The sequence below is a fragment of the Sander vitreus genome, chromosome 16, assembly GCF_031162955.1.
Source record: "Sander vitreus isolate 19-12246 chromosome 16, sanVit1, whole genome shotgun sequence".
NCBI classification, from domain to species: domain Eukaryota; kingdom Metazoa; phylum Chordata; class Actinopteri; order Perciformes; family Percidae; genus Sander; species Sander vitreus.
The window spans coordinates 28,296,111-28,317,876 of record NC_135870.1 but is presented as its reverse complement, the minus strand read 5'-3'; the positions used below and the strand labels follow the sequence as shown (position 1 = coordinate 28,317,876).

The following is a 21,766-nucleotide window of genomic DNA, read 5'->3' as shown; positions in this document are numbered from 1 at the left end:
TACAGTACAGTATACCCACTACAATACATTAGACTAGACCACTGCTCCCCCCAAGAAACAAATCATTGCTGTCCTTGCAGCTACAAGGATAGTTGTGACCAGTGGTGGTGGAATGTAACTAAGTACATTTACACAAGTAATGTACTTAAGTACAAATTTGAGATATACTAATACTTTACTTGAGGCTTTTCTTTTCATGCTACTTTATACTTCTAGGCTACTTCATTAAATCTCAGAGGAAAATATTTTACTTTTTACTCCACTTCATTAATCTGACAGCTTTAGTTACCAGTTACTTTACAAATTAAGATTTTTTTTGCACACAAAATACATATAGTTTATAAAATATGTAATATATTAAAATACGTTTACTTTTAATACTTTAAGTAGGCTACATTTTCCTGATACTTACATATACTTACATATACAATACATTTTCAATGCAGGACTTTTACTTAACATAGTATTTTAGTTTTACAGTGTGGTATTAGTACTTTTACTAAATGATCTGAATACTTCTTCCACCACTGGTTGTGACTTATGTTGAACATCCTAAAGTAGGCAAAACTCTCCCCAGCAGTCATCCATTATCCTGACAGCAGGCAGAAGCCACGCCCCCTTTACAACGTCAGAGGAGGAGTAGTTCTAAATCCGTTTAAATGACTGAAGATAACTTACTTCTGTTCTCTGTTTGCGGGAGCACGGCTCTTTTCAGTGACAAAGACAGAAGCTATACCGGGACCGGTCGGTCAGAGATGGGATTGGCTGTCAGTGAGCTCTCGGCGTCCGTCCACAGCCACAGCCAGAAAGCTTTGTAAATGGGAAAAGAGAAGAGAAGGGGAGCTTAACACTACTCGGGTTTTCACCACACAGACAAACCGGCGCGTGGAGAATATACTGGAGCATCTGAGAAGTTCACGGCTCTTTCTGTAACATCTGACTTTCCTGTACTTGAGCTGAAGGCGAGAGAAGCTATCAGCCGCCGCTGTTTCATCAACTATTCACCCCCAACGAGCTCCCAGTTCACGGTTATAAGGTGAGTTGCAGCGCACCTTTAGCTACTTCCCACATATTAATAAACCGACTTGCTTCTTGTAGCCTCTTCCAGTTCTTATATCTTTGGAAAAGCACATCTTAGCCAACGTTACACATCGGTAACTGACGGCCTGACAACGAATCTGTACTTTCGGCTAACTAGAAAGACAAAAGGTAGCCTAGACAGTAGAAATGGTAACACTTTATAATAAAAGATTAAAAAACTTAAGTTAATGGTGGTTTTACTGTTAAACAATGACATGATAATGAATCCTGTAAGCTATAGCAGCTTATAATGCATGTATGTAGGGATGTAGCGGTATGAAAATTTAACCTCAAGGTTATAGTGACCAAAATTATCACGGTTTTCGGTATCATTGCAGTATTTTTAAAAGTGTGGTCAATATGTTCAGAAAGCACTGATACACAAGCTGAAATAGTTTCAAAAAGTAAGGACCAAATTTAATGTGACTTGATGCTTTATAAACCAGGTATTGTTAATCATTAACTATTTACTATAAACATAAGTTACAACTTGATAATAGCATCCAAATAATGTTTATAGATGGTTTATAAAGCAATTATTAACCATTGACACAGTATTAACAATTTATCTAAATGTATAAACTAATTATTTGATATTACACTAAACTGATAAAATAAATTATGAGTAAACATTATAAATCATTTCTTTGTTTGTTAACAGTAAAATAACTATTAACTAACTATCAATCCAATTTATTAATGATGGTTATTATATGTTACCAGTTACCAGCTTGTTAATTTTAAATATGAATAATGTTCGCTCCAGTGCATGCAGCCTGCTTTTTCAGCACTAAAAGGGCATCTTTATAATTTGACTGAGAACACAGGAACGCGTGCCCTTAGTGTTGATTAAAAAGAGTGTACCGTATTAATGAAACAGCATGTCTTTTTCAAGAGACGGAAACTGAACGTGCCTCAGTGCAGTGCCAGTCTGACCATCACTCTCTATTGTCGCGGAGGCTGCGGTGTCTCTGCTGCCTTCAGTTATGTCAACCCAGTCTCACGGCAGTTTGTGTGATGGTCATGTTATTTAATCTATTGATTCGTGTACACGGACACGTTTATCTTGTTTTTTTCGTGGTGGCCAGCACGTTATTTAAACTAATGTATTTCAATGGGAAGCATCTTTCGTGATCAGAGCATGACTACGGTAGTGAGTAGTATGAAATGCTGAAAATGCACGCAAGGAGGTTGGTTGGGGTGGTGGATGGGGCAAACAACACAGGACTTTCACCCCGGAGACCGGGGATCGTGTCTCGTTGTTGTCCCGCGTCCCCCAGAGACCGTGGCCTTCTCCCGCGTGTGATGTTTCCTTTCCCCGTTCTTCTTTTCCTAAATCCAACCTTGGTATAGATGCTTCCCATTACGTGCTGACCACCACGAAAAAAAACGAGATAAACGTGTCAGTGTACACAAATCAATAGATTAAAAATTACGTGACCATTTCACGAACTGCCGTGAGAACGTGTTGGTTATGTGCTATTAGTGGGGTTCGGACCATATGCTTTCATACCATTCTAGAAGTATTGCGATTCAATAGTATTGAGTATTGCGATTTTCTTTTCCTTTAACAAAAACAACAGTTGAACCATTGACTTAATTGTTTTCTAAAAAGAATGCACATCACAAGTCAGTCAGTCAACATTTATTTCATTTGTAAAGAAGTACATAGCCAGGGTTTTCTGCTTTCGGTCTGTTTAGCTGGAAACGGATATGATGTACAGTAGTCTAAAATATTTAGGTGAATCATTGGTAAAAAAATAAATAAATGCAAAAATATTGATTCTAGGGAAAATAATCGGTTTTATAAATTGTTGCAAAAACCCCCCGATAAATACAATTTTTGATATTTTTGATTCCCCCCCACTTGCACATCTGTGAAGGCACCATTAATGCTGAAAGGTACATTCAGATTTTGGAGCAACATATGCTGCCATCCAAGCAACGTCTTTTACGCTTATTGAGTGTTAAAAAGAAAGGTGATGTAACACAGTGGTAAACATGCCCCTGTCCCAGCTTTTTGTAATGTGTTGCAGGCATCAAATTCAAAATGAGTGAATATTTGCAAAAAACAAGTTTATCAGTTTGAACATTAAATATATTGTCTTTGCAGTGTAGTCAATTGAAAATAGGTTGGAAAGGATTTTCAAATCATTGTATTCTGTTTTTATTTACGTCTTAAGGCTCTGACACACCAACCCGACGGCCGACCGTCGGCAGAAAAGGCAGTCGGACTGATCATTCGGCTCCCGTCGGTCCAAAAAGTGCCTCGGAACACACCGAAGCGACGCCGACTTGAGAGTACGTTCTGCGCGTGCGCGAGACGTAATATGTCTCCATAACAGCAGGCGGCGCTAATCTGTATCGTCGCCCAAAAAATAAAAATGGAAATTACGAACGCGTCACGACCATAATGGCAGCTCGTTCGGAATACGGTCTCGTATTTTACAGAAATAGTTCACCGAAACGTGTTTCTGAAAACATTTTAAGAGAGAAATAGGCCATACAGTTGCTAAATCTGTTTTTTTGATCGACAAAGGCCAGTTTGAAAGATTTTCGTCAGATTTGGAGAGGCGTTAGTCACGCTCATCCCGCACGTCATTTCCAGTTAGCACTTCACCAATCAGATTGGCCATTGAGTCCGACTGCCCACTGGCCGATTCAACAAGTCAAATCGGCCCAAATTACAGCCGATGGCTCCTCCGACTGACGACGACACACCAAACAGACTCGAGTCACCGACCTCGCCAGATTGTCCGACGGCCGATAATCGGATTGGTGTGTCAGCGCCTTTACACAACGTCCCAACTTAATTGGAACTGAATATCCGTTTACAAAATCTCACACAAGTCGTGCAGTATAATTCAAGTTTATCCAGTCCTATGCTCAGTACTTCCCAAAAACGCATCCATTTTCGCTAAAACCTTACTAATTAAAATCGCTACATGTCATTTTGAGGGTGAAGTATTCCTTTAATACATGTAAAAAAAACTCATTGTCTGCTTCAACACACTGACCAGCCATCATCCTGGAAACGCAAACCCCTGCATGCCTAAAGAATCAGAGAATCTTTACTCAATGTGATAAATGATTAGATAGAGCATGCCAAAGGATGACTACACTACACTCCGACTAAAAAGTGCAGAGCGTCGCACAATGCCATGGCCTCATAACACCTCTAATCAAACAAGCTTGTGTCCAGAAATAGGCATGTTAATGGAAACAGATAGCATGCCATATGCCCTTACACCCATGTAGTACCCAGTCCAGGAGTACATTACAATACAATAGTTATTCCTGTGTGAGAGGCATTAATCTGTCAGTTGAATTCAGTTTGGGGAAAATGAGCCATTATTGGCTCTGTCAACCTGAAACTGCATGCAATTCATCGGTGTGTCCAGATTGCAGTAGAATTGTGTTTCATTAGCTCCTGTTTCATCATGTCATGTCAGTTTATTACCAGGGCAGAACACAAGTAGTTGCTTGTTCACTAGCCTTTGTTTTGGGTGGGGAGGGTTCAAGTGTCTTAATGAAGACCAAACAATGGGTTTCACGTCACGTTTCACGTCTCAAGCTGTCCTGTCTAATAAAGGCCAAAATGCCCAAAAAAAGAATCTTAAAAAAAAGAATATGTCAACTTTTTGGATATGTGTATCTCAGGGGAGTGGCAAAAAGCTTCAGTCAAGTCAGACAGTTTTCGTCAGCATCCCCAGTTTATACAGGAAGTCACATAAACATTTATTAGATCCTAACTGAATAAAATTGTATATATTAAAAGGTGCTCTAAGCGATGTTGGGTGACGGCACTTCTTGTTGACGTTCGAAGTATTTTCAAACAAAACAAAGCTAGCTCTCCCCTCCTCCTCCTCATCCCGTCCCCTCTCCCTCCCTTCCGTGCACTAACCCACCACCCCTAAATCCTTCTTGTCAGTTATTGGCTGGAACACTGTTTGTGTATGTTCCGTGGTGCAGGTTAGCCAGTTTGTTTTTGTTGCCGTTTGTGGAGCCTGGGCTGTCTACAGAGACCGCGTTTTTTCACAGTGTGTTCAGGGGACAGGCAGCTAGCGGATAGTGAGGAGATGTTTGCTGTATGTGACAAAAAAAGTTGTAGCCTAAAAAACGCGTGACATCGAAAATGTTGGCTCTATACACGCTAAAAGTATTGCTTTTTTGAATGGAGTCTGGTGGGTTTAGCGCTACCGACTTCAGAGCTGTTTCTGATTAAACAGAAAGGTCTCAAAGAGGTTTTAAAGGTCTATCTCTGAAGTGATCCTTTCCGTAATGTTGTCAGCCACTTAGAATATTAATCTGAGCCTGTCAGTGGTAAAACGAGCACTTTTGTGAAGGTAAATACAAGCTGGACAATTGCCCTATTAACTGCAGCGATCTCGTTTAATACTGGACCAATGTCAGATATTGTTGTTCCCATCAGTCACTTAGACACAAAAACATAAGGAAATAGGGTTGAAAAAAATGGTAATTACCCTTTTAAGGCCTTCATCAGGGCAAGTACAAAATGGTCGCCTTTAAGCTGTCTCTTATAGCTCATTGGCAAGTGATCACATGGTCAATATGCATAGGTAAAAAGTCACACGCTTGGTGTCAACAGGTAAAGTCACATGACAGACCATGTTCTGCAGTGGAAATGTCATCAATAGTCCATCAAAATATAAGGAAAAAAAGCAACAAACCTACATACGAAACAACTTTAAACCTAAACATTATCCGTGCACAGTATTTAATTTGTGTCTGTCTTGTTCAGCTCAGTTGTCCATGTTTTAGCTATGTTTAGTATTTAGTCTATTTCTGGGTATGTCTTGATTGATTAAAAGCAACAAAAACCCAGAGTCAAATTCCTTGAATGTGTGCAAACATACTTGGCCATTAAAGCTAATTCTGATTCGCTGAAATATCATTATCACTGCTTCCACTCCCTGAGATTGATGACAAATCAAGGCTTTGCATTGCAGAAGATGATTAAAGGCAGGATTTGCATTTTAATTGGATAAGAATTGTATCAGAGAGCCATTTGGCAGATGTCTTGAAACGTCTTGAGTTAACACAGGTATTTGCATGATGATTACATTGGCTGCTCCTCTGCAATTAGTTTCACACGTGTCCAAGAATATTTTACTTGTACTAAGATTAAGGAAATGTTTGAGGTTTCACTGTTAGCGTACATGTTGTGTTTAGGATTTAAGGATTCATTAATCCACGGCCTCTTATCCTCTTTGGCTGAACCTTGACTGCTTTATCTTCCCCTTAAAGGGAAAATTCACCAACTTTAATGGGGATGTTCAATCAGTACTGATGGTATATGTGGTCTATTGAAGAAATAAATTCCCCAGTGTTTGCTATATTAAGCTTAAGGTTGTTGGACTCTGTGGACTCTCTTAAAAGGCAGCTTAAAACACCATATTATATAGCATTTTCAGGTTATGAAAAAAAGGAGAAATTAACAACATTGGCAGCCAAGATTTCATACTTTCTTGCCGTTAGCATGCAGCTACTATAGTTAGCAGTGGAGAGTTGTAGAATATAGCAGCACTTTCTACTGTCAAAAATCACAGGTAAAGGTTTTTAAACCAAATACTACCCAACCGGATATGTTTCAGCAATAATGTGACCTGAAATTGGGGAGAATTTAACAACATTGGCAGCCAAGATTTCATACTTTCTTGCCGTTAGCATGCATCTAACATTACTATAGTTAGCAGTGGACAGTAATAGAATATAGCAGCACTTTCTACCATCAAAAATCGTAGATAAAGGCTTTTGAACCAAAAACTACACAACTGGACCTGTTCCAGCAGTAATGTGACCCGAAAATGGGGAGAAATGAACATTTTAACAACTTCTCTGGCGTTAGCATGTAGCTACAGTACTTGAATCCGACCTGAGGCCCTTTGCTGCATGTCATCCCCCCTCTCTCTCCCCAATTTCCTGTCTCTCTTTAGCTGTTCTAAATATAGGAAAAAGCCCTAAAAATATCTTTTAAAAAAACATCTTTTTTTCACACCATATCCTTCGTTCAGAGGTTGAAAATGGCTAAAATTTCCCTTTAACACTTCATTAGATGTGTCTAAGCATGGGACACCCAGACTGCTTCTAGCAACCAGCTGCAAGTGAATGACAAAAGGAGAGACAACCTGCAAGGTAAAATATGTTTTCACATTGGTGGATGAGCTGTTCCATCTAAAATTGCTCTCACTTTATTTCACTGGGCTGGAAGCTGTTGTATTATGCAGACTCTGCCTGCTAATTGATTTCATGGCTCGTGATGTGCCGCCCAAAGGAATCTGGCACTGAAGACAGGAAATAGATAGGGGGGAAAAAACAAGTCCATTGAGGGTGACCTAAGACATCCTGTGTTCTCAGTATAAATCTAGTTGAACAACGATGATGTAGTGATTTGCTCTTGATTGTAACAGTGCTCTGAATATGCTAGTATTCTGATGTCACAGCTCTGGCTTGACTGAGCTGAAGCGATGACGTTCAACTAGCTTCTGTAACTCCATGCATCTCTCAGTAATTATCTCTATTTATAATATTCACAAAAAACTTGCCCAACTTTTAAGCTGTGCTTTCTGCTGTCTAACAACTTCTACACCGTTTAGTCCTCTCTGTCCTGCATTTATTCCACACGTCTGAGCTATTCGTGGCCTCTCGACTCGCTCATGGACTCGCCTTTTCAGCCCGCATTCGTTAAAGGCCGCTAAAGACAGAAAAATTAGATCCAGACATATGTAAACCACATGGCATACTGTTGAGCTATGTTCCATGGACATATTTTTTAGTTATTTATGTTATTATTTACGCAAAATGAATTAGTTAATGGGATTTTGAATGAATTGTATATTCAGTAACAAACTAGTCATTGAACTATTTTCAGCCTATTGAAAAAAAATGACTACATAACAAGATCATTTAGAAAGAAATAACTAGTTAATCACAATAAAAAAAGAGAACAAGTCTTACACTGTAAGTAAAGATATCATACTGGTAGTCTCACATTATTGCACAGGTTTATTTGAAGTTCGGCTTTTTCTCCATTCATTGGTGGACATTTGTGTCCTTTATGGTCTTCAATTTTGCCAAAATTCATTGCGTGCTGCTCAAACGTTCATGATGTGTTCACATAGTCCTTGTCAGCTCATTTAATTGGAACAGTCTCATGTGTGCAAAATGGATTTCTATTTACTGAAGTGGACGTCCTGGTCATGATTGGGTTTTTGGGATATCCTGGTTATGCGTTTGTGCATGTAAACATCATACCCTGGTCCTAAAATCATAGACAAGCCTTTATCCTGGTTTTTAAAAGCCAAATATGCTGGCTGGAGTACTCTAATAAAAAAAAATAAAAAACAGGATGCTAGTATATAGTATAATAGCTAGTCAGGAAAACAAGAAATATGATGATAAATGGATTCTTTTTAAATCCACATTGCTGAAATAAAGTCAAAGTGAAAGTCTGACCCCAGTATGGCAGAGGGTCAATATTACTGTTGCTCCTGTCTTCCATTACTGCTGAGCATATGACAAAGGCAAATCATGTTCAGCAGTAAATTCTCTAGCAAGTGAACTACACTGGGATCAACCTTAACGGCTGAGGTAACTCTGCCGGTACAGAAATGACAGAAAGTGGTTGAGATGTCAAATCAAACACGACCCTAAATGTATACACCATACATTCCCAATTTGGACACTGATGCACCGGAGACACTTTTATTCAGCCACTGAGGAAAATGTGGAAACCACTATAAGTAACCTGGATGCCATATACAGGAATATAGAAAGCCAGATTTTTTTCTGTTTAAGGAAATCAGGAATATACGTTTTTAAGAGCAGGGTTTCCGCAGGGTCTTAAAAAGTATTGTGATCTAGGCCTAGGTCTTAAATAATTTCAAACAGGTCTTAATTTTCCTACGTCCATGCAACGCTATTTCTAATGCTCATTGAAATGTTTGTCTTTTATTCTGTGGTTTGGTAGTTCTTCCTTTCGCTAGTCCAACTATAATTCGCTGTACAGATCATTATTACTCTGTGTCACTTTTATACAATTTTAATAATTTGATTTACTTTGCAAGTACTTTTGTGACTATGCATTTCATTGTGTTTTTATGTTGTGATATACATCTTAAATCTCATTCATAAAGGTCTTAAAAAGGTTTTGAATGTGACCTGTTGAAACCTGCGGAAACCCTTTTTAAGAGTGAAAAGCCTCTACAACTGAAGAATGTAATGCTATTTTGGGAACACCAGGATTCAAGTGGTTTAATTTGGAAGTTACATTTGTGAATTAGTTCCCTTTTCAATTCATTGAATAAGCGTGCATACTATTATGAAGGATTGGCCCTGGTGCATGAGGATGTTTGTGGTTTTAATGCTGCCCTAACATGGTGTTCCTGTGGCTGATTAGAGCCAGGTGTCTTCTCTAGAAAATGAGGGTATTGAGGGCAGCCTGCTTCACTGCAGAGGACCAGCTGCTGCAATCTCAAATAATCTTGTGGGAAGGCTAGTCGTAAAGCTAAACATGCCCTTGCTGAAATTAGACGCTCTGGAGGACAAATTGTGCTGCTGTTGCTCATTTGGAAAATGAAATCTAGCCCTGCAATTATTTTATGTTGTTGTTGGCGCTAATTATAAATCACGGAAGCGGCTGAAGAGGCAGTGTTGCTGACTCATTGCTGAGCAGCACACACGGCTGTGGTTGTACTCAGTGTGATTCAAAAGCAATATTATTCCCAGCTGTGCATGAAATCAGTTCAGTTTTGTAATGGAAAAGTGAAGAAAGGAGAAATACAGTAAATGTTGCCGGATGGCATATGTGGAACACTCTTTCCACCAACAGCTATAGCAACTTTGCTTATAACCATTTCATTTTGAAACTGTTTCACAATAACTTTGGTTTCTGTTTCCATGACGTTTGAAAGAGATAAGGAAGACATTAGCAGCTGAATCAAATGAACTACATTTCCAAAAAGGGTAGGCTTCTGCATTCTGTCATAGAGCAGCCATGCTGCACAGCTTCAAAGAGCCTCCTCCTTATTAAGATATATTATCAAGTTAAAATAAGAGGTATTTGCAGGCCCAAAAAATAGTGTTTGGTTTTGTGTGTGTGTGTGTGTGTGTGTGTGTGTGTGTGTGTGTGTGTGTGTGTGTGTGTGTGTGTATCATTCCCATACCCCCCCAGGTAAATGGCCCCAAGCTTTTTACCAGGAAATTAAATTAGTTACTAGGAAACTAAGAACAATTTTCACATCTGTGGACAATAAAGTTTTTCGTATTCGTAAATTTCGAAACCAATCCATTAGATCTCGTGCCAACGGCCGAATTTGGGAAAACAGGGCTGTGGTCCTGTCTACATTCTCAGCACAGTAAAGGATAGCAGAGACATTATACTTCAGAAAAACATACGGACTACCTAACGTTAGACTTTTTTCAAAAGTCGGCTCGTTAGCAAAGAGCCTGGCGTTGGCGGGAAATATTAATAACCTTAACGTTACAAGCAAAGAGGAGGACAGTAACCGTGCAGCTACTAACTTACTAGTTCAGCTGTCCCACCTCGACGACTTTAACCAGACCAGCATCATCCAGGACCTGAGCAACATCATGACACAGCAGAGAGCCACAGCCCTGCGACAGCCATCTGTTCATCTGCCCCACCTCCGTCTCCACTTCAGCCCATAGATGTGTTATCGTCAGCCCGACACCAAACTAGGCAGAGACCCGGTGGTAACGTTACGGTACCAGTTTAGCAGCCCCACAATTTATCTATTACTGTTTACCTAAGTAACGTGAGAGTTTGATATGTGGTGGTTGTATCACTCTAGTCTATAGCCACGATGTTCCACTTCTGGGATTGCTCTCGTTCTGCTGGAAAAACCTTTGAAAGTACACATTCCATTCCACCAAAACAAGTTCCTTCCCGAGGCTATTTTACAGCGGCTAATGTTGCAGACCGATATTCATACATTCAAGAATAAGGATGACTGTGGATAGAGACATTCATTTCAGAAAAGTAAGCAATTTGGAGCTGCTCAATCAAGGACCCACTATATTTAACTATTTCCATTGACTATTTCCACTGTCCTGACTCAACTGTTTGCCTTATCTTCTGTACCTCTTGCCCTGTCTTCAGGTTGCTATGGTGAACAGCAGGGTGGAGGCGCCCACAGTGGCAGTGATGGGCGGTGGCGGTGGGACAGGGGGCAGGTTGTGCGCAGGATGTGGAGGTCGTATCGCAGACCGCTTCCTGCTCTTCTCCATGGAGCGGTACTGGCACACGCGATGCCTCAAGTGCTCCTGCTGCCACGCTCAGCTGGGCGAGTACAGTAGCACCTGCTACAGCAAAGGAGGCATGATCCTCTGCAAGAACGACTACATCAGGTGAGCCCTGGTGATCTTTGTAGACAGTGGTCTATAAAATGTCAGAACATAGTGGAAAACGTCCATCACAAAAAGTCCAAGGTGATGTCTTCAACAGTCCAAAACACAAATATATTCAGTTTACTGTCACATAATACAAAGAAAAGCTGCCTATCCGTACAATTGAGAAGCTGGAACTAGGTAATGTTAAAATACCATACATTATGAATCAATTATCCAAATAGTTGATGATTAATTTTCTGTCAATTGACTAACTGAATAATGACTGATTGTTTCAGCATTACAGCGTTGCGTGTCTGAACTAAGTGTAGTAACCCGTGAATCTGTTTTCAGAATTTCGAAAGTGAGAAAAATGCATACATGCATGATAAATTGGGCCCTATCTTGCACCCGGCGCAGCGCAGCACAAAGCTCAACGCGAGTGTCTTTTCTAGTTTAAGACCGACCCAGTTGTCAGTTTCCCATCCAGCGCCTGTGTTGTGTAAATAGCAAATGCACCTGCGCCCATCTGTGCGCCCATGGGCGTGCTGGTCTTACAGGGAGGTGTGTTCAGGTGCATTCTTGGCGTATTGCTATCTTGAGGCAGCGGGAAGTGATCGCGCCATTGACCAACAATAACCTGGTCTAAAGTCAATAGCGCAGCATTTCATTGTTATTTTAACAGAAAATTAGTAAAATGTGCCTAGGCTAATGCACAGCGCACGCACACTATGCTTGTTACACACACACAGGGAAGCGCAGCAGCACACAAACGTAAAAGATTACAAATAAAAATATTACGGTGCAAATCCGCCATCATAATAGCAATGCGCCAAGGTCCAAACGCGCCTGGCTTTTAAAGGGAATGGGAGCTGATTGGTTTATTGCATGTTACACCCAAAACACACCTATGAATTAATGAAGACACTAAGTACAACCCTTTTGAACTGGCACACGGACCTTTTTTTTCCACCAAACTAGCAAAAGTGGATTTGGACTTGGCTTCATGGCGTGCGCTTAGATCGTTAAAATAGAGCCCTAAGTCTAATAGTTTGAAGTAGGAAGGTTTGAAAAGTGAAGCCAATGCGGAAGTGTCTTAAACCTGCATTCTATCTAATTCCCAGTAGGGGGCGACTCCACTGGAGTCTGTTTCTATAGAAGTTTATGAAAAAACAAATGTCCTCCCTCTCTCTCTCCCCTTTCCTGTCTTCAAACTATCCAATCAATTAAAGGCCACAAAAGCCTAAACAATAAGCTTAAAAAAAGAAGTTGCGTTTGTTGCATGCAAATTAGTTTGCTTACGTCTGTCAAATTGTTGATGAAATGATAACCTGCAGCTTCACCAAGCCTTGAGAGGCAAAGGTAGTGCTGCTAAAACGGAGAAGGGAAGACCGAAGTAGCGCCATAGCATGAGCACAATGGACACTAGATCTGTCAATCTTCCTCTATAATACCATTCGAATGCCATTTGATTTTTTTTTTTTTATATTTGAATAATACTCAAATATTTAATGCTCAATTGCAGCCTGTTAAATAATATGTACTACATTTCAATGCAACTATATACTATATATAGAATCGAAGCAGCTCTGTTGTAAATGCTAACGGTGCTCGGTTAGCACAGTAACATCATGTTAGAAAGTACAGCCGAAACGATTTGTCATAAACTAGGTAAGTAACAAACTTACGTTAGTTGTTTGTCACGTTACTGAGAATACAGCTGTTAGAAGGTAATATATGAAGTCGAAGCTAACTCTGACAGCTGGAGGGCAGCTAACATTAACTTTAGCTTTCTCCATGAAGCTCCCAGCTACGCTAACGTTACTATACCTCGCGACGCAGTTAGAGAACTAGTAGAACGAGCTAACTAATGTTAACATAAGCACTTTGTCTCGGTGGATGTCGATTTTAAAGTCATGTTAAAACTATTTCCCATCCTTTGTTACGATTTCCAGCCGCAGTCTGTCACTCCCCCTTGTACTAAGTTAACTCGGTACGTAACGTTAGCTCCGTAATGTTGTACTAACGTACGGTACGTAACGTTAGCTTAGACCTCACAATGCTAAGTTATTGTTCATAAGATGTGACATGAGTGACACATGCGGGTAGGCCAAGGCGAGAAGATGGAGATTAGCTAACGTTTGCCAACATAATTTATATAAAAAAGTCACATTCAAATAGTAATTTCAGCATTCGAATAGTATTTATTTTTTTACTATTCGAATTATATTCGAATTTCGGTATTTGTTCCAACAGCCCTAATGGACACACACTGCAGGATATATACAGTATGCAGCCAATCAGAATTCTGGAAACACGCTCGTTCTCAAAAACAAAGAACCCTGTTTAGCCTTTCCTTTACTGCTTTACCACATCAGAAATGTCTCTGCAGCACTATTTCATTTTGCCTACTAAGTGAAGTTGAATAAGTGACATTTGTTGTCTGTGACAGAGATAAACACAGCAGGGGAGGGAGGGAACCAACCAATTACAGTTAGTCATCATAAGAGAATGGTTCTGAAATTAAAAGCAAATGATGAAGGTCAGGGTAAAAATGCTATAGTAAACATGATAATGGTAAACATTAGGGTTGCAACTAACACTTATTTCCATTAATCTGTTGATATTAGGTTACACTTTACTTGAAGGTATCTACATAAGAGTGACATGACACTGTCATGAACGCGTCATGAACATTATAAACAAGTCATAAACGTTTATGACATAACGCTTCTTTTAGTAAGTGTCATTCAGTTTTTGTCATGACAAATTACGGTTATGGTTAGGGTTAGTGTCATGTGTTCATGACAGTGTCATGTCACTCTTATGTAGATATCTTCAAGGAAAGTGTTACTGATTAATCGATTAGTTGTTTGGTCTGTGAAATGACGATCAGTGTTTCCCAAAGCCCAAGATGACGTCCTCAAATGTCTTGGTTTGTCCACAACTCAAAGATATTCAGTTTACTGTCACAGAGGAGAGGAGAAACAAAAAAATATTCACATTTAAGAAGCTCGAATCGGAGAATGTTTACTTTTATTTTCATGAAAAATGACTCAAACCGATTAATCGATAATCAAAATAAAGTAGTTGCCGATTAATTTAATAGTTGAAAACGAATAACTAAACTAATGTGTGCAGCTCTAGTAAACATATGTGTGCGAGCTTGTGCCTGTGTTTTGCTCTTTGTAGACAGTGTGGCAGTTAGTGTCTATATAGTCTCGCATTGCCAGACCTTCCTCCACAGCACTGGGGAGGAGGGTCTGGCGAGACCGCACAACATTCCGGGATGGGAGAAAGCATGCTCTGGTTTATTTGGCATTTCTTTAAACCAATCACAATTGTCTTGGGCGGTGCTTAGCGCCGAGCAGAGCCCCGGTGCCTCTGCAAAATAGCCTCAGGAAGGAACTTGTTTTGGTGGAACGTGTACGTTCAAAGGTTGTTTTAGTCGTGCAACAGAAAACTCAGATTGGACAGATAGTCTAGCTAGCTGTCTGGATTTACCCTGCAGAGATCTGAGAAGAAGTTAACTATAGTCCTCATGAATCCACCAGAGTTTAAAATTACATCACAAAGAAAGCAGACATCCGAATAGAGTAACACCTGGTGGAATTTCCGGCAGAACGAGAGCAACCCAAGAAGTGGAACGTCAAGGATATAGACTAGTGTCTATGAGGCAGATTGGTGTAACACAGATGGGGATTGTGTGGGTGCCCACATCTCCGGGGCAACTGCTGGGCTGGATGTTTGAAAACTGCAGCTCAGGCCTGCTGAGACACAGCAGACTTTGTATATCAGGCCAGTAAAAATACAGTGGCTTTTTTGGGCCTCTCTCATGAAATAAATAAAGTTCTTACTGTTCTTACTACACCAAGATTTGCAAAAAGATACACTGTACAACAGTTCTTGCAGTTCCAGTTCCACATTTGGTCCACAGTAAAATGGGTCAGTAATACAGCTGTTTATTCAGGTGCATATCAAAATGCTCTTGGTTGATATTCATGTGGTATTAGGGTGGCGTTACTCCAAATTAGAAGTTGGGAGTTGCTGTGGTTTGTGACTACCCCAAGATTGAGCTTCTTAAAATTCATCTAAAAAGGTACAGGGCCGTCTTACATGGCAAAAAATCTGGCTCTGAAGGGCCCCATGGGAATTCTTCGCAAACTCAAGAAGTGGTTATGTCCCAAATGTCTACTGGATGTGGGCTGCGATACTTATGGGTTCCATCATTGCTGCCAGAGATGATCAGCTGCCAGTCTGGCCAGTGTGCCAACCAGTCTGTTCTTCAGCAGACACATTTCCGATATTTTTAGAGTTGTTTTCTGGATTGGTTTTCTGATGTGTTTTACAAGCATTGAATACACATACAGCTATGGCTGCAGCTATCGATTCTATTAGTAATCGAGTATTCTACAGATTATTCCATCGATTAATCGAGTAATTAGATAAGAAATACTTTTGCTTTATAGTAAACAGCAATAGTAAATATACTGTATTTACTATTGCTGTTTACAAAAAAAGGGAAACCTGTCTTTTGTACATAACCACTTTTTTAGAAAAAGTAACATTTTGTATTGCCAAATTGCATACAATAACAGGGATCAATGCTAATATTTTTAAGCACAGCCGCATTAAGCCACCAAGACCCTTAAAAAAAAAAAAGGGACTTTTTCACCCACTTTCCCTTCTTGCCTCTGGCTTTTTGCACTTGATATGCAAAAGAGCTGTTCACTAACCCGAGGGTAAATGTGACGGTACAAAGCTTACAGCAGGTCCATTCAACGATACTGCTCCGGGGGCCACATTTTCAGAAGCCTAATACTGAGTGAGGAGAAAGAATAAAGAATGCAGACCTCACCGGCATGGTCCGATGATGTCATTCACGTGCATATTAAGTAGCCATGAGGTTGACCGCTCCAGGGGGGGGAGGGGCTGGTTTGTCTCCGGCAGCAGCTAAGTTTCCAAAGATTGGTAGCACACTCATAAACAGACTACAAACCGACAGCTTTCGTTTTAAACTGTTTGTAAAACATCGCTATTTGCAGAGTTGCATGCTGTAGTTGTGTAAAACAGCGCGGTAGACGAGAGCAACAGACGTTTATGTTACCTTGTGTCGGGTTCGTTCCGTGGAATGGATGAGTTGACTGGATGTTTTCTACAGAGAAGATGTAGCAGCATGTTTGCAGCTTTAAAGCGTAACTCTCGCCAAAATGCAACCTAGTGTCTTTTTGTGACTGTACCCGAGTCAAACTTTCGTTTAAAAGCATATTTAGGACGGAATCGCCACTTTTAAGATTTACCGTATTTTCGTTGTTTGGTCAAATGGCCTTTTGAATGGGAGTGCTAGGGGCACTTTTATGCTAGCCTCAAAATAGCTATTTTTAAAACACTAAGAAGGCTCGACACAACATGAGACTTTGCTCCAAGTATCACCAGGGGCTCTACACCTTAACCAAAGCATTGATAACATTGTTTGTGTACCCAGAGTTTACTAAAAAAGGTTTTGAACAACACTTGTTGTTTCCGGCTGCAGCCATTTTATCAGTCAAAAACAATCGATTTCCGAATGCAACGTAACAGGGAGGAGAGTAAAGAAAGAAAGCTCCTAAAGCTTAGTTCCAAATAAATGCACGGATTATTTCTTGTTTTGTCGTTATTGAAAAACAATATTGACCTCGTAGTTGAAAAAGGAGCCTCATATGGAGTCCGTTCATTCGCATTCGGATATCGACTCCTTTTGACTGCCGAGGTGGTAGCGGCCGGAAACAACAAGACCTACGGTGAGTTGTTAAAACCTCTCTTTTTAGTAAACTCTGGGTACACAAACAATGTTATCAATGCTTTGGTTAAGGTGTAGAGCCCCTGGTGATACTTGGAGCAAAGTCTCATGTTGTGTCGAGCCTTCTTAGTGTTTTAAAAATAGCTATTTTGAGGCTAGCATAAAAGTGCCCCTAGCACTCCCATTCAAAAGGCCATTTGACCGAAAAACGAAAATACGGTAAATCTTAAAAGTGACGCTTCCGTCCTAAATATGCTTTTAAACGAAAGTTTGACTCGGGTACAGTCACAAAAAGACCCTAGGTTGCATTTTGGCGAGAGTTACGCTTTAAATGATCCCAAACTTTGTGTCGTTTTCTCTCGCCTGTCTCTTCTCTTAGACCCTCACTATTTTCGCTGTCTTCCTTCATTTGTAATCTGCGCCATCAGTCTTGTGTCCACAGAAGCATCAGCCCGTTGTGCGCTAGTAATACTCATCCGTGCGGAAACACAGTGAGCTGTACAACTTAAGTTACATTGATTAAACGAAGCTTCGAGGCAAAGAATTTTGCATCGAGGATTTATGGTAATCAAGTTACTCGAGGAATCGTTTCAGCCCTACATACAGCAAATTTTTGACCAGTATAGTTACAGAAACTGTGACTGTACTTACCTTCTTGTCCGTGAAGCAGAAGAAGCAATGCTACCGTTTTGTTTCTGCAAGTATACACTAGAGATTTGCCGGTATACTGGTTTTACTATATACTGTGCTGAAACATACTGATGGTAGTAATACTGCCAACAATTTCTAATACTGTTATAACTAGGGATGTCCCGATCACGATCACAGTATCGGACCCGATTTTGGCATTTTTTGATAACTGATCAGGGTTCGGCATTCACCCTGTTTACCTTACTCCGATCACGTACATCAGCTTGTAGTAATCGCTGCCTTTAATCACACACGCCCAGCGCCACAAACGCACCGCCAGACTGCCTGGATGCCGGCACTTTCAAACCAAGATGGGCGCGGCCTCTCACCAGAGTCTGTCCACATAATGTCCCGTAGCTTACCAGCCCTTGGCAACAAGTAAAAAAGTCCGTCTTTTTTAGTCACCCGTTTTTTACAGAAACGCATTACTCCAATTGACTTTTAAGCGCAAGATGCATCACTAAATGTAGTTTTCGTTGTCCAGCAGGGAACTTGAGAGATTCTTCGGTTGGGGGTTTGCTGGGATCCTAAAACGAACTGTTTTGGTGTTGAGAGAAAAGACTCATTTGCTGCAGCAAGTTAAATGTATTATGCTTAAGACATATTTTAGTTGCTTTGTTTACTTATTTAAGTTTGTGAACAAAAAACGGTGTGGGACTCGGTATCGGCAGATATTACATTTTTTAAAGATCAGATCAGGTGTCAAAAAAGCTGATCGGGACAGTTATAACCATGAATACTACTGTTTTCAGAGAGCACCAGGAACACAACACAGTGCTCCTGCCACCATTAGCAGTTTTATTGTTATAACCTACAACTGAGGGCCTTTCTACTGGTCAAACAGAGGCAGAACAGCCACAGCAGGTCATTGCATGCTTTGGCAATAGCCTGCTGTGCTGAATTTGCTTGTCAACCCACTTAAACAAGGCCAGTTTGCAGTTGCTAAATTGGAACCGTAATTAAGAGAAGAGCATGAATTTTAAATAACTGACAAAGAGGCTGTTTCAAGATTGCGCACATCTTCCTCAAATGTCACTACTAGACTTCATCTTGAGTTGGATGAGTACAGCGGTGGAGTGGGACCAAAAAATCTACCGGTAAATTTCGTAGACCAGCGGCCCTCGGGGGGTGAATGAACAACACACAGCACAGCAACACGATCCCTTTTTTTTCCTTATGAGTCTGACCATCTCAGCGCCACCTTTTCCCTTTTCTTTTTTGGCTTTCCATCATTAGACTCACACACTGTCTGTTAACGTTACCGATAGACTTCCAAACGTGACGAAGACAAAAAGAGGTGTTCGATGGCTTTACGTCATAGGCCGACCAGGGCTATGCCATTTGGGGAGGGGCCGCTCACTGACCCCCCTATATTTCTGATAATCCTAGACATGGTTGTGACCGTTAGTGCTTTCTGATTAGCCTGTGTTTGAATTGAAATAAGAGGCTGCTGCGGCCCGCCGTACGGGTTGAGCAGAGGCTGCACAGTTTGACCAGCGGGCAGCGGCCGGGCAGCGGATGGTGTTGCTAAGAACTTGCAATGTATAACTATTATTAGACCGGCCCTTGCGGCCTCGAAACACTACTGGCCCACCGGGAATAGTCCCAACTCTCCCGATTGCCACTACGCCTCTGGATAAGTAGATTCTCTTATGAATAAGCTGTTTTAATTGCTGAATAGCATATTAAAAGCAATATTTGCATAGAAGAGTAGTATGCATTTCTAGATAGTATGAATTGCTTTCTAAGTTTACCCGTAGATTGACTATAAATTATTTGTTTGTTTATTTGGAGTAGCAATTTCTACTTCTGTACTGTTACTCAGTACTCAGGACATTTGGCATTCATTTGTTTAGTTCTGTGGCAGCGATACAAATAAAAAGCTCATAAACGTGTATAAGAAGGCTTATAGTGAAAGCTGGACCTGCTAATTGTAATAATAAAAAGAAACCTCGGTAGCCTGCACGGCTGCCTCCTGGCAAAATGCAGCGCTCTCAAAGTCTCTGACATGATGAATACACATTACACATTTGCATTTTGTTTGGTTAACTAAGGATGCAGCACGTGCTGCTCATTTTATCAGACTGATCGCTGGCCCTGCGGAGCTGTCAGGTCCAATCAATTAAATGTTGCACGAGACCCGTAAAGCTGGTAGGACCACCCAACCCTGAGCTGAGAAGGACTAGAAAGTGCCGACCTAAGGCCTGGTCCAGGTCAGGTACTTAGATTCTTGCCCGTCATGGCAGCGAAGCAGGATGAGATGTAACTGAGCCGTGTGTGTGTGTGTGTGTGTGTGTGTGTGTGTGAGTGTGAGTGTGTAGTGGGATAATTAAGGAGAACATGAATCCTCTCAGGAGTGCTCATTAAATGACTGTTTGGATTAAGATAAAAAAAATTCATTACTCTGTGCAGTCATTGAAAGAGAGACACAGAACACCCACACTGGTCAAGTAAGTGTCACAAGGCATCAGTTTCAAAAGAGGATGTAATGATGACAGAGGCTGCCCAGTAAAACTTCAACCTACTGCAGTTCAGAGGGAGACATGCTTCCAGCCTCTGATAGATGAGGACTAGTCTCGCATTGCCAGACCTTCCTCCACAGCGCTGCGGAGGAGCGTCTGGCTAGTCCACACAGCATTACGGGATGGGAGAAGAACTTGCTCTGGATTACTGGCATTTCTTCAACCAATCACAATCGTCTTCGGCGCCGGACGGAGTAACAGCACCTCTGCAAAATAGCCTCGGGAAGGAACTTGTTTTGGTGGAACTTGTACGTTCAAAAGTAGTTTTAGTCGTGCAACAGAAAACTCAGATTGGACAGATAGTCTAGCTAGCTGTCTGGATTTACCCTGCAGAGATCTGAGGAGCAGTTAACCATAGTCCTCACAAATCCACCGGAGTTTAGAACGCCAACACAGACAAAGAGGAAGGTGACGGACATCCGGCCGAAAATTAGGGACATCCGATGTAACCTCCTGCGACACCGGAGCAATCCCGTAAATGAAACGTCATCGATATAGACTAGATAATGACTGGCTGCTGCTGTGCGCTGCTACGACCAAAGAACACAGATGTGACTTCCTCTGTTTCCTCTGTTGTTAGTAGTGCAGTGGCCGTTTGGAGCGCGTGCCTGTTCTGAACTGATTGCTTGGTTTCCGGTATTTTCTTTCCCACAACTTTATTGATTTGTAAATTCTCACAAACAAAATGTGACAGGAAATACAGTTAGAAAACGGTTGGTTCCCAGTATTGCTGCTTGCAGCGTTGTCGGGTGGCACCCCCGGCAGGCGTTCTCGAGAGCCACTCATCCCAAGGCAAATGGCAAATGTACTGGCCCCCTACATGACGCTAAGGGTGTGACATCTTTTGCGCATGAGGGATCGTTTGAAAGACACACACACACACACACACAGAGGTTCTCGATTTATATATTTATATGTGCTCTTATGTTCAGAGCTGGTATTTAAAGCTGCAGGAATTTTCATCTCGAATTGTCTGTTTTTTACAATATGCATATACTGTAGATACTTAATATGTGATGAAGAGTTTAACATCACCAAAGCTTATTTGGTTTATTTCTGCTGGATGCAAATGAAATCTAGAAGGCACTCTAAATAATGCACAGTATCTCAAGGTGCCACACAACAACAAATCCACATGGCTGTGGTTGCTATGGCAACACATGGACCATGGCATACAGCAGTGAAGGTAACAGACAAATCCCGCAGCCATTAAGTATGATGAGCTTGATGAGTATGATGAACACTCAGTATAACAAAGCAGCCTCGCCGCGTTCAACCCAACAAGGGTTTTTTTTTTTGTTGCTGAAGGCTGAATATGAAGCGGCTT

The 21,766-nt window shown here is 41.0% G+C and overlaps 1 protein-coding gene across 1 annotated transcript in view; it reads left to right on the top strand.

Moving 5' to 3' along the window:
• Positions 1-946: 946 nt before the first annotated feature.
• The window catches only part of lmo4a (LIM domain only 4a), a 30,973-nt gene continuing 10,153 nt past the window's right edge, over positions 947-21,766 (top strand). The window contains exons 1-2 of the mRNA XM_078272274.1: positions 947-1,036; positions 11,222-11,469. Coding sequence (XP_078128400.1) covers positions 11,228-11,469 — 242 coding nt within the window. The 5' untranslated portion in view covers positions 947-1,036; positions 11,222-11,227. The remainder of the gene's footprint in view (positions 1,037-11,221; positions 11,470-21,766) is intronic.